The sequence below is a fragment of the Lagenorhynchus albirostris genome, chromosome 6, assembly GCF_949774975.1.
Source record: "Lagenorhynchus albirostris chromosome 6, mLagAlb1.1, whole genome shotgun sequence".
Taxonomy (NCBI): domain Eukaryota; kingdom Metazoa; phylum Chordata; class Mammalia; order Artiodactyla; family Delphinidae; genus Lagenorhynchus; species Lagenorhynchus albirostris.
Genome location: NC_083100.1, coordinates 54,497,885 through 54,511,098, shown reverse-complemented (window position 1 = coordinate 54,511,098; position 13,214 = coordinate 54,497,885). Strand labels below are relative to the sequence as shown.

General features: G+C 39.0%; 1 protein-coding gene across 19 annotated transcripts in view; it reads right to left on the bottom strand.

Moving 5' to 3' along the window:
* The window catches only part of TTN (titin), a 287,195-nt gene that overhangs the window by 69,257 nt on the left and 204,724 nt on the right, over positions 1 to 13,214 (bottom strand). For all 19 annotated transcript variants that reach the window (XM_060152562.1, XM_060152541.1, XM_060152543.1 and 16 more), the window contains 19 exons: positions 12,216 to 12,512; positions 11,829 to 12,113; positions 11,445 to 11,738; positions 9,817 to 10,116; positions 9,401 to 9,709; positions 9,120 to 9,310; positions 8,294 to 8,723; positions 6,664 to 6,972; positions 6,382 to 6,530; positions 6,260 to 6,292; positions 6,036 to 6,165; positions 5,647 to 5,946; positions 5,236 to 5,553; positions 3,810 to 4,106; positions 3,400 to 3,699; positions 3,000 to 3,314; positions 2,756 to 2,904; positions 1,476 to 1,626; positions 1,105 to 1,386 (listed from right to left, as the gene is read on the bottom strand). In XM_060152562.1, the coding sequence (XP_060008545.1) occupies positions 1,105 to 1,386; positions 1,476 to 1,626; positions 2,756 to 2,904; positions 3,000 to 3,314; positions 3,400 to 3,699; positions 3,810 to 4,106; positions 5,236 to 5,553; positions 5,647 to 5,946; positions 6,036 to 6,165; positions 6,260 to 6,292; positions 6,382 to 6,530; positions 6,664 to 6,972; positions 8,294 to 8,723; positions 9,120 to 9,310; positions 9,401 to 9,709; positions 9,817 to 10,116; positions 11,445 to 11,738; positions 11,829 to 12,113; positions 12,216 to 12,512 (4,839 nt within the window). The remainder of the gene's footprint in view (positions 1 to 1,104; positions 1,387 to 1,475; positions 1,627 to 2,755; positions 2,905 to 2,999; positions 3,315 to 3,399; positions 3,700 to 3,809; positions 4,107 to 5,235; positions 5,554 to 5,646; positions 5,947 to 6,035; positions 6,166 to 6,259; positions 6,293 to 6,381; positions 6,531 to 6,663; positions 6,973 to 8,293; positions 8,724 to 9,119; positions 9,311 to 9,400; positions 9,710 to 9,816; positions 10,117 to 11,444; positions 11,739 to 11,828; positions 12,114 to 12,215; positions 12,513 to 13,214) is intronic.

The following is a 13,214-nucleotide window of genomic DNA, read 5'->3' as shown; positions in this document are numbered from 1 at the left end:
GAACAGTTTTATACATATCTATATCTATATCTATATCTATATCTATATACACACACACACACACATACATACACACACACACACACATTTTTTTTTTTGGTAATTTGTGAGTCAGGTAAGAGGGCAGTGTTGGGAGGAAAATGCACAGAGGGAGACAGGAGAGGGGTGAAGAGAGGCATGACTACTTTTTGTGTCCAGTTTACTCTCCAGAGGGGAAAGGGGGAGAGAATTTTTTTCTGTGTGACCAGTGAATCTGAGCAGCACAGGAGACCCCAAATCTCAGAATGACCTTTGAGAGGTTTGGAATTTAACCTGGAAGTACACCAGTTCTTAAAGTAATAGCCATTGGACAGAAGACTGTTTAGGAGTTTGAAACAACCTAGAAACTTGAAGGACCATTGCTCAATGAGATCTTTTTCCGCATGCCATTTTCACTAATGAAAGCAAAACATGTTTTCATAATATTATGTTCAATAGAGAACTGGTTATTTTCACATAAAAACTGTGTGTTTGGAGTATGGTTGTGCCTAGAGATGTGCTGAGAGAGAGATCTGAGTGGGAGGGCTTCACTTTCTGAGCAAATCACTGGAGTAGAGCAGCCAGTGAGAGGCATGAACAAGCCTCGTAGAGTTCAACTCGATATTCAGTGACAAGAAATGCAATATTGATAACCAAATATGATGCTTCTCTTCAATTAGAATACTGACACCTTCAAAGGGACTTTTGTCTTATTATGATAACTGATAGGTCCTATGATGTGAAAACGGTCAACCTTAGCAAATTGTTAAACATTCATGGACATTTTCAGGAAAGCTGCTTTTATGAAAACTATATAATAACATAGTAAATGCTTATGGTGGCATATTATATAAAAAGGCAGCACATAAGACTTTATTATAGGAGTACAGCCATATAAAATATGGATAGGATGAAAAAAGGAGGAAATTTAAAAAAATGCTAATAGTGGTCAATGGGATTGTGGGTGATTTTTCTTATTTTCCAAAATATTTGTAACGTAGTTTTTTTAAAAACTAATATAGCTTTATTGTAGATGAAATAAAGTGTTATTTTTTAAAGACGCATGGACGAATTGAAAGTTGTTACCTAATACATCAACGATAATTGTCTTCTTTCTTTCCCCCCCTGCATTTTTGGCAAGAAGAGCGTAGACGCCTTGGTGGCTCCTCTGGCAATTCTTGATGACCATGGATGAGCTAATGGCTGTGGTCTCAATGGTGGCCTCTTGGGGTAAAGCTTTTTCATTCATACTCCAGGTAACGGTTGGAGGAGGCTTGCCAGATACATAGGCGATGATCCGAATCACCCCTCCAGCATGGACCACAATTCTGTCTCTGACGCTGGCATCTAACTGAAGGTCAGGTAATACTGGAAAACAATTGAAAATAACAAATGTGCTTTTCATTTCCAATCCAAAATGCAAATATTGATAAAATAATAGAAATATTAGTAAGTACCAATCCTGTCCTTCATTTCAATGGCATCTGTGACTTCTCCAGGTTCTCCGATGCCGGCAATGTTGACTGCTCTAACTCTAAATTTGTAGAATGCTCCTTCTTTTAATCCTGTTACAACAAGTTTTGTTCCTCTCACTTCTTTTTCTTTAGCCTAGGGAAAAATCACAAGCATTTTATAATTAAAATACAGGAGTCCTTTCTTATCCGTGGTTTTGTTTTCTGTGTTCATTTACTTGAAGTCAACGGAAACCTAAAAGTATTAAATGGAAAACAATTCCACAAATAAACAATTCATCAGTTTTAAATTGCGTTCCATTCTGAGTAACGTAATGAAATCTTGGACCATCCTGCTCCACCCCTGCCCGGGAAGTGAACTATCCCTTCCATCATATTCACTCTGTATATGCTACCTGCCCATTAATAAAGAAAAAACATAGTATATATATAGAGAGCTCGGTACTATCCGTGGTTTCAGGCATCCACTGGGGTCTTGGAATATATCCCTTGGGAATCGCGGGGAGGGGGGGGGACTACTGTAGTTTTTTGTTTTAATAGCTTTCCAAAAGCATAGCAACAGCTTATTTACTCTCTTTGGGAAAATTGTTGCCAATTTAGGTTCTAGGGATCAGATATTACAGGTAAATACTGAATGGAAGGAATTATGTTTTAAAATATTGTCAAGTGATTGGAAAAAAACCGTACTGTTTACTTGTTCCATCCTTTTTTATATATATATCTATGTATATTTTATTATATAATTTGATAAAATAGGTTCTGTTTTTGAATTTTATTTTATTATACAGCAGGTTCTCATTAGTTATCTATTTTATACATGTTAGTGTATACATGTCAATCCCAATCTCCCATACATGTTAGTGTATACATGTCAATCCCAATCTCCCAGTTCATCCCACCACCCCCACCCCACCCCCGGCCACTTGCTTTCCTCCCTTGGTGTCCATTCGTTTGTTTTCTACATCTGTGTCTCTATTTCTACCTTGCAAACTGGTTCATCTGTACCATTTTTGTAGATTCCACATATATGCATCACTTATTCCATCTTTTCAGGCTTTATAGCCAAAAGATAAGTTAACAATAACATGACTTAACTTTTGATTAGGTTTTTTGACCTAAGAGATGTTTGGATTATCAGTTAAATTATATGTTATTTTTCTGATTTCTTAATAAAAAAATACAGATAGGAGTTAATGGGATTGAGAATAACTACTAAGTGTTCAGTTTATTCATAGTACATTTCCATAATGCCAAGTGTTAGCTACCTTTTCCCATTCTTCTTTTCCTTCTTCTTTATATTCAACGATGTATCCCGTTATTTTGGATCCACCATCTTTTAGTGGGGGAGACCACTCCAAATCCGCAGATGATTTAGTCCAGTCTGTGACTTTGGGAAATGGAGGTCCAGGAGGGGCTGGAAAGAACCAGTATGCGTTAGTATTCTTGACTTTTCCATGGCACTCTTTGGCGGGGGGGGGGGGGGGGGGGAAGAATGGTTTTAAGGCTTACCAGTGGGATCTCTAGCAGTCACTGGGTCTGATGGCAGACTTGCTGGACCCACACCAGCAGCATTGATTGCGTATACCCGGAATTGATAATCAGAACCTTCAATAAGACCAGTCACTTTATAAGAAACACCCAAAGTCATGACTTTGATAGGATCTCGGTTAACTCTCTTCCATCTCTTTGAAGTGGTGTCTTTCATTTCTAGCCAGTATCCTGTAACAGGAGAGCCTCCATCGTATTCTGGCTCTTCCCAGTTGACAGTCATGTAGTTTCGAGTCACACTGCTAACTGTTGGTTTATCTGGTGCTCCAGGGACAGCTGTGACAAAAATCACAGTGATTTATAAGAAATTTTGAAAAACACAAATAAGAATGACTTTGAATGTGAAACATGTCCTACTTACAGAAGAGGTTTCTTGCTGTTTCTGGTTCACTGTCAAGAGGTTCCCCAATGCCATATTTATTCTGGGCCATGATTCGGAATACATATTCATGGTCTTCTAGCAATTTTGGAATTGTGTATGTGCACTCTTCAGGTTCGCTGGAGACATGCACCCATGTCTTCCTGTTAGCTTCTCTTTTCTCAATTACGTAGTTTGTAATCTTAGACCCACCATCATCTTTAGGTGGAAGCCAAGATAGTGTCATTTGATCTGCTGAAATAGATTCGAACTTTATTGGTCCCACTGGAGGGCCAGGGCGACCTAAAATGGTTTAAAAAAAGAAAACTTTATTAGGACAATGATCTTAAAGACAGATATTACATTTATGGACAGAAAACTATGTAGTTTTAATAAAACAATGTAATCTTTACCAAGGACATTCAGCCTCATTTCCTTTGATGCTGTTCCCAGATTATTCGCAGCTGTGATGGTATATAAGCCAGTGTCACTCCTGCGAGACTGTGGAATCACTAGAGTGCAGGTATCATCCACCACCAGTTTGTTGACATGGGTGTCGTAGACAACAGGTTCTTTGTTATCAGGCTTCCTTGGAGGAGCTTTAAACCAGGTTAGTGTCGGGAATGGCACACCTTTAATTTTGGCCACGATGCTAACATCAGTTCCTTCTTCAACCTCCATGAATTCTTTTAGCTCAATTGAAGGTGGGCCTAGATTATTTTTTAAAAAAAAAACGTTGTCATTAGGAACATAAAAAAAACACTAAAGCATCGAAAGTAGAATTCACAGTGATGATAAAGTTATTTGATCTACTATAAGCAGGCTTTATAGCCCTACCTGACATAAAGAACAGATCTGTCTTCAGCTAATTTACACCAGTTTAGGGAACAGGCATATGTGGTCCTCATCCTTTATTGATCTACATGTGGCTATGTATCACCTACTGTCTCTCTCTTACCTGGCATCATTATGATTGTAGATATTGAAAAAGGGCAGAGAGAAGTGAAACTATAGTATCTTAGGCTTGGGAGTTCTTTCATGATATTCCCTAATATTTATGCAGAGTTAATGAGGGGACCTACTTTGTTCGTTCTGAGATGAATTCCCCTTTTAAGAAATATAACTAACTGCTAATAGAGGCAAAGCAATTTTCCATTTTTCATGAATTTAGTGTAAGAATATGCACAGGGAGTAGTGACTACAGCTTTCCTATATTTAGAAGAGAGAACTAACAAATACACAGCAGTAATGATGGTAACAATAACGAGAGGAAGAATTATTACCATATTTGTGTGGATATTTTATCTCTTAAAGTAGATATATCTTTTTCTCAAATAGAGAAAATCATGTAGTTTTAATAAAACCACGTAACCTTTGCCAAGGACATTCAGTCTCATTTCCTTTGATGCTGTTCCCAGATTATTCATGGCTGTGATGGTATATAAGTTTCTACTTAAGAAAAAGAAACTCGATTGTGAAGATAAATGGGTCTCAGCAGTTGCTAAGCAAATAATTGGTTACTTTCTGCCCTTTTTGAGGAGCATGCAGAGGAACTGTTTTAATTTCTGGTAAGTAAAACAGCCTGCCATGGAGAAAAATTCGAGTAAGGAAATTCCAAACAGTATCTCCTTTCAGTAAGGGAAAGGTAATATATATGGAAATATGATAATTCTGTGCAAGTTGAGGGCATGAGTGATTGGGTAATGGGCCCACGTCCAGACTGAACCCGTGGTAGCTTCTGACGTACAGAGACATCTCTTTATTTTGGACTGTTCTTGAGTATCTAGGAAGGCATTCACGAAGAGGACATTCTCTGATAGATAACCCATTGGTACTTACATGTCTGGTCTTTGACAGTCACGGGGCCAACAGTGGCTGAAGGTTTGCTGACTCCTGCGGCATTGACAGCTTTGACTCTGAATTCATATTCCCCACCCTCTACCAGGTCTTCCACCGTAAACTCCAGTTCTTCCACATCGCGCTTATTGCACTGTTTCCATGCTTCTTTCTTTGTCCCAGTAGGATCCCACGCAAGGCACTCAACAATATAGTGGGTGACCGGGGAGCCCCCATCATTCTTTGGGGGTTTCCATGACAGATGTACTGTGTTCTTTGTTATGAGGCCAGTCTTGAGTTTAATAGGGGGATCAGGAGGATCTTTAAAAATAGTTAAGGAAAGTATTAATCATTATTTATAACAATACATTTCAAGTTTAGGAAGCTACTTTAATCTTAGACTTAAAAACTTACATATTGGATCTCTGGCAGTGGTCCTCTGAATGGTTTCCACGGGAGCACCAATACCAAAACGGTTTTGTGCCCGCACGCGGAAGAAGTATTGCTGTTCAGAGATGAGGTCAGGAACTACAAATGAAGTGCTTCCACAGTTTGGATTGACTTTAGTCCAAGCTTTTCCATCAATAGTCCTCTTCTCGATAACATAGCCTTTGATCCTGTCTCCTCCATCATCATCCGGCATCTTCCATGTAAGCCTGCAACTACCCCTTGTGATGTCACTGACTTTCAGATCTTTGGGTGGCCCTGGTACATCTGTTGGATGCAAATCCCAATATAAACAGTGGTGCCCTGTTTAAAATAATTTGTTCTTATTCCATAATAACTTTTAAAGTCTTTCTTACCCATGACTTTAACTCTGCAATTTGCAGTCTTTTGTCCTGCTTTGTTCTTGGCTGTGATGCTGTATTTGCCTGAATGAGATCGTTTACATTCCGGAATAATAATTACGGATGAGTTTTCAGCAGTCTCCAGCTGTACAAAGAAAATAGCAGTCATACACTGAATGAAATCATAGTAGTATTGAAGTCAGTCCGATTCTGAATCATTTCAGTTTTTTGTTTTTTACCTGTGCATCTTCAGGTATGTCATGAACCCCATCCTATTAGAAAAGAAGATGATAGTCAGTTATAGTGTAAATATTCCTTAGAGTGAGTCAATGGGAGATGCAGAGAATTATAATTTTCTTACCTTCATTGCCTTCTTTGCCTTTCCATCAAATTCCCAAGATGATTTTGGTGTTGGGCGTCCCTTGATGACAGCAGGAATCCTAATCTGTGTGCCAGCTTGACAAATCAGACAGTCTTGTGCTCCAATGTCAATGAAAATTTCTGGTACCTCTGTAATACCATGGATAATATAACAGGATTCAGCTCACCTTTTCCAAAAACGTAATTGAGATGTCTTCAACAAATGAATCAGTTTCATAATAAGATCAAAAGATGAATACATAAATGGATTAAGGACTAGTACCTTGAATATCAGTGGCAGGGATCTCTCCAGTTGTATCACTTGGTTCAGATTCACCAGCTTCATTGACAGCTTTCACTCGGAATCTGTACTTCCTGAGCTCTTTCAAATTCGGCACCACACATTCACAGGTAGTTAGAAGTTTGTCTGGTTCGTTTACGCTTTTCCAGTCAGTAGTACCTTCTTCTTGCATTTCTACAATGTATCCTTTGATCGGACTGCCACCATCTTTGGCTGGAGGTTTCCACGCTAGTGAGATGCTTGACTTTGTTTTATCTTTGACCTCTGGGCGAGAAGGTGGCCCAGGTGGATCTAATAAAAAAATAAATTAAAAAAGTCAGATTTTGAAGCTGGTGGGATGATAGATTTATATACTATAAGAATGTTTTACTATACCTGACCATATCTTATTTTTAATCTATTAAAATATTAAAATAGGAATGCCAAAGGAATAAATTACCTTCTAGAGAAGAGAAATATAAGAAAATCTATCTTCATTTAGCATTATTGCTAAAACAAAGAAAGCAAACAACTAACTGGGAGTAGAAAGATTACTGACTAGCTCTAGATAGAGAAATATTCTATTTACACACAATCGGTGAAAAGCTATTTTACTTTTGAGGTCCCTTTGAAGAGATTCTGCAATATTCTCTACTAAAAGCTTATTTTAATTTAACCTACCATAAAATTAAGATTAAAAAATGATTTCATCATTAGCTGGTAAACCTTTGAACACAAACTAATCTTAAGCCCTTTACTGTAGGTGTTGACCCTGTCCCTAATCGGGTGACAACCCATCACACTTCACACTTCTGACAGTGCTTTACGATTATGGAAATTCTTTTACTCCATTCATCTTTTTAACCATAGCTCTTTCCTCTCCAGTGCCTAGGACAGCTCTTTGCACATAGTATATGTTTACTACCAGCTTGCAGGATGAATGGCTAATTCATTTTTTATATATGCTCTGTATAGAACTTAGATTATTTTAAGTCTTTTGAACAAATAGCTGAATTTTTTTTCCCACAGAAAATCCATTTATATAGCAAATGAAATTAATCATTAAGGCCATGGTATTTTAATTTTTGAACCGATCTGCTCATAGATCTTTCAGAATTGTTTTTTTCTTTTATTTGACCTCACAGACTGTGCTTGAAGATCTTATATCTTTATTCAATATATACTATTGAAAATTTAACAACCTTTTGCTTTTGTTGAACTCCTACTGGAGGGTCTGACTGTTTAGTGAGGGAGATAATTTCCACAGTAGCTAATTAATGAGAGAGAGGTTTATTTAAGGTATGGGAGCAGAGAGGAGCTTATAGTCCAGGGTCTTTTTATTGTGATTCCTCATACAATACTAGATTTAATCTAAGTGTTTAAACACTGTATGAGTTTTTGTATGTATGTGTATGCATATACATGTATATGTACATATTAGATATGTGTGCATAGTGTGTGTGTATATGTATACACACATACATATATACTTCTGATAGTCTATATAAGTATGAAACTTTTTATTTTAATAAGTGAAATAATTTGGCATAGAAATATACAAGAACTTTAAGAGCAGAGCTATCCATTTAGTGGCTTTGCCCTTGATAAATTCCAGAAATGGAAGCATACTTACATATGGGATCTCCTGCAACAGCTAGGTCTGATGGTTCACTGGGAGAGCCAACTCCTGCAGCATTTATTGCCATCGCTCTGAACTGGTATTTAACACCTTCAATCAAACGGGGAACATTAAATTCCACGCCTTTCAATCCCACTTTGGTTATCGGTGCTCGGCTAACACGTGACCAGTAGGCACCTCCCTCTTCTCTCTTCTCCAGCCAGTAGCCAGTAATTGGAGAGCCACCGTTGTCCAGAGGAGGAGTCCAGCTCACTAGCATCGACCCTTTGGTGCGCTCCAAAACTACTGGCTTTCCCGGAGGTCCAGGAGTGCGATAAGGATCTTGAATGACCACTTTATCTGATTTGCATTCATCGCTGGTTCCATATTTATTCACTGCCCTAACTCGGAACTCATACTGACCATTGGGGATAAGTTTCCAGATCTAGAAATCAGATGAACAATAATTTCTTAAAAACAATATACTTACATTGATTTTCACTTGTTTTAAAATTCCAGTTATTTTGGTAGGGAAGACTGTAAAAAGAAATACTTCTATAAACTCAGTTATCTGAGTTTCTCCACTCAAACATGGAGAAAGTCTTTTAAAATGAGAGTGTGTAAATTTATTGCACCTAATAGTGGCTCTCTCAAGTAAAAGAGGATCTGTATATCAAAGTATTTACTACGTGGCTTTATGTGCAAGATGCTAAAAACTATACTTAAGCTTTTTGTGTGTGGTTTTGAGTTTAATCATTAAATTCCAAGGTCATGCTAGAATGATGTTAATTCAGAGTTATGTCCTTTAAGTGTGCATAAGAAAATACTTAGAAGAGTTTACCCCATATCTCCTCTCTACAGCAGTGTTGGTGACTTCTTCCCATTCAGCTTTCTTCCTGCTTGCATCGCGTTTGTCAATGACATAATGGGTGATTTCACCCCCACCATTGTCTAGAGGGGCATCCCACGTTAAGTGGCAAGATTCAGCTTTAATGTCAACAACAGCAAGATTTCTTGGTGGGGATGGACGATCTGAAAAGGAACCAAAGGAGGAGATTGAGAAGCAAATTCTTAAACAGACACTGGATTTCTTTTTTTTTTATAAGAAAGCGTGTCACTTACCGTATACTTCAACATGGACATTTCGGAACACTGAGCCAAGGCGATTAGAAGCAGTCACCGTGTAAGTGCCTTTGTCCTCCCGGGTTGCTTTGGGAATGCTAAGCTCAGTCTTTGCCTCACTTCGGGATACTTCTTCCTTGGTTATCTTAAGTGCATCGGTGGGTTTTTCAATCACAGTTTCATTCTTGGACCACTCAATTTTAGGCATTGGAAGGCCTGTCACATCTGCAGGGATGTTAACAGGCTCTCCCGCCTTAACTTTGATGGTGTCTCCTCGAACAGACAGGCGCAACTTAATAGTTGGAGGCACTGCAAAGAGAAGGGAAAGGGGAAAAAAGATAGCAAAGTCATAAGGATGTTTGCTCAACCTGTGAGATAAAGTGCATTAAAATGATTATTATGTTCAGATTCAACACCTTCATCATCTTGTATGACCACATTAAGAGGCAGGGATGGTTCGCTTTCACCAATTTCGTTGACGGCCTTGACACGGAACTCATACATTTGGTGTTCATCAAGATCTTCAACCAGAAGAGATGTGGTTGGGCAGAGTCGCTTGTTAACTCTTTCAAAGTCAGGTTTGTCATGACGCCGTTTTTCAATGATATAGCCTTGGATGGGGCAGCCACCATTACTGCGGGGCTCTTTCCAGTCAAGGTTGATAGTGGACTTGGTCCTTTCCGTATATGTAAGCCTCTCGGGAGACGTTGGAGGACCTTTAACCAGAGGCAGGTTGAAATGACAAGAATGAAATAAGTATTCATGTAAGAAATCACATTTCAATTCGGATTAATTATGTGAAAAATAGGTTTCTGTTTGGCATATTGTTGCATCTGTCTTTAAAATCCTCAGAATATCTCAGTTAACAGAATTATAGGCGTTCATATAGTCAGAATTTTTCTTAGTAAACTCTATAGTCAAGATTATTGATTAAAAATTGAGGTGCATGTATGCTTTTTTATATTTAGCATTTTAGATATTTTACCTCTGTCAGTGGGAAAGCTTCTAATTTTAATGACCTAGGAGGGCTGTCTGTGAAGTTTTGCTTTGAGTGACCAGCTGAGAGCAAGTGTTCCTTTCTTATTAACAGAAAATGGATATGTCTACTGAACACACTTTGGACCATGTTGCCTCAAGTGTGGGTTTAACAGGGGGTGGAAAGAGAATTTATGTAATGCTGCTGTAGTTTTGTGTCCTGAAGGACAAAATAGAAAGAATAAGCTTTGCATGGTGAAACTAGTCCCAATCCACTCTTGACTGTTATCGCAACCAGAAGCAGATCTCAGTGGTAGAAGTCCAACTCTGTTCTGTTCTTTCTGGCACAACCTGAGCTGTAGTAGACATTTTGAGATGAGCTGTTACAGTGAGGAGGTAATTTTGTTCCTGTTTTTGGGTGGTGGTGGTGGTGGTGGAGGAATACCTCCTCTGTCTCTTGGGGAACGGGGCATCCTCAAAGACTTGGCTTTCTAGGATGGGATGTCAGCATGCATTACCAAGTGTGTGTAATATTAGGGCTTCCTGTTTGTTTATACGGGTCGAGGAGATCTCCTTTGGTTGGGTTTCCATTCTTTGGTGGCTCTTTCTGGTTTTGGTGCCCCCTCATCCTTCCAGTCTGGGGATGACTTGAGGGGCTAAAGGAAGACTAAAGCATTTACGCTAAGGCAGATTTCTGTCCTGTAATCTTTCAAAAACAGTGAACTCTCTTCGACTACTGGACTATTAAATTAATTACTCCAGTGTATTTTCTTACTAAGATGTAATATTTCTAAACTATTTTTAGGTTATGCTAAGCTCCAGTGATTCAGGTTTTTCAGCACACAAAACCATGCCCAGTTTTGTGCAAAAATTACATTGAAATTATTGTAAACATGGTATAAAGTTGCTGGTAGTTATTTAGTTTACCTTTCTCATTACTTTCTCATTATTCCAGCTATAGATCTTGAGACTGTTGGGAGTTTGTAGCCATAAAGCTCTATACATAAGTGACATAACTAGAAGCAATCAGTATTTACTTTATATACACAATGAAAACCTTCTTTTTTACCTAGTGGATCAACTGCAAGAATTGGTCCTATTTCAACAGGAGGGCCACAGCCAAACTTGTTCTTGGCAATCACACGGTACATATATTCTTGTCCCTCAAGGAGACCTGTGATGTCACATTTAGATCTCTCAGTCTCTATTGGTTGTCTCCAAGTATGCATCTTAGCATCCTTTCTTTCAATAATAAAGCCCGTGATATCACTTCCTCCATCATCTGCTGGATCAGACCAGTTAAGCAGACACATTTTTCTGTTTGTTACAACGGGTTTCAAATCAAGAACTGGACCAGGGACATCTGAAAAATAAAACGGCAACAAAAAAATCAATGCAATAAGATAGTATCACTTAGGAAAAATCCTGTGGAAATCCATGTAATGTTCCTTACCAAAAACTTCTACCCGGGCTGCTGCAAATTTAGAACCACAGCTATTGGTAGCCGTAATCACATATCTGCCATGATCTTTTCTTAATGCATTCTTGATAATTAGTTCAGATTTGGTTCCAACGTTCTCTATTTCAACACGGTCTTTATCCAGCTCTCCTTCTTCTCTGGTCCACACTTTTGTTGGCACTGGACGACCAGTTACCACAGCTGGAATTCTGAGAGTCTTCCCAGCCACGATCTGTATCCCAGCCCTGACAGAAACATCTAGTTCCACATTTGGAGGCTCTGTTGAAAGAGAACAGTCATACATTAGCCCAAGAAAGATGGAAAAAAAAAATCTCATACTGGGAAAATATCCATCATCTTATTTATGTAACTTTTAAGTACCTTGTGGTTCAGCCACGGTAACGGGTTCTGTTTCTCCAGGCGGTCCTTCACCTGCAGCGTTGACAGCGCTCACTCGAAGTTTGTAATCGGCACCCTCTCGGATTTCTTTGACAGTGTACTCACGGGCCTTGATCATCTTCTCTGTGCAGCGGGACCATTCATTTGTGCCAACCAGCTGCTTATCAACAAAGTAGCCAACAATTTCCCCACCACCATTGAAAGCTGGGGGTTCCCATGCTAGTTCAATAGTTGTGGAACTTGTGTCATTGACTCTTGGGACAGGTGGCCCAGGTGGAGCTAGAATGAATGCAGACACAGAAATCAAAACTCACTGATGGGTACTTCCCTGGTGGCACAGTGGTTAAGAATCTGCCTGCCAATGCAGGGAACACGGGTTCGAGCCCTGGTCTGGGAGGATCCCACATGCCACAGAGCAACTAAGCCTGTGTGCCACAACTACTGAGCCTGTGCTCTAGAGCCCACGAGCCACAACTACTGAGCCCACGTGCCATAACTGCTGAAGCCCGTGTGCCTAGAGCCTGTGCTCCACAACAAGAGGAGCCACTGCAATGAGAAGCCCACTCACCGCAACAAAGAGTAGCCCCCGCTCGCCGCACCTAGAGAAAGCCTGCACTCAGCACCGAAGACCCAATGCAGCCAATAAATAAATAAATAAATTTATTAAAAAAAAAAACTCACTGATGGTTTTAAAATGTGCAGTAGCTTACGTGACCCCTTTTTTTCCCCAGTGTGTTGCATGTAATATGGGTAATTATTGCTTTGTGAAGCTTTTAAGTTATAAATACAGATGTTTAAAATTTTACATTGCAACCTCAACATTTGTCTATAGTCATTGCTAGTATTTAGTTTGATTTTTTTCCAGCTTGACTGAGATATTATTGACATATAACGCATGTAAGTTTAAGGTGTACAATGTGATGATTTGATACATGTATATATTGCAAAATGATTGCCACAATAATGTTAGTTAACACCACC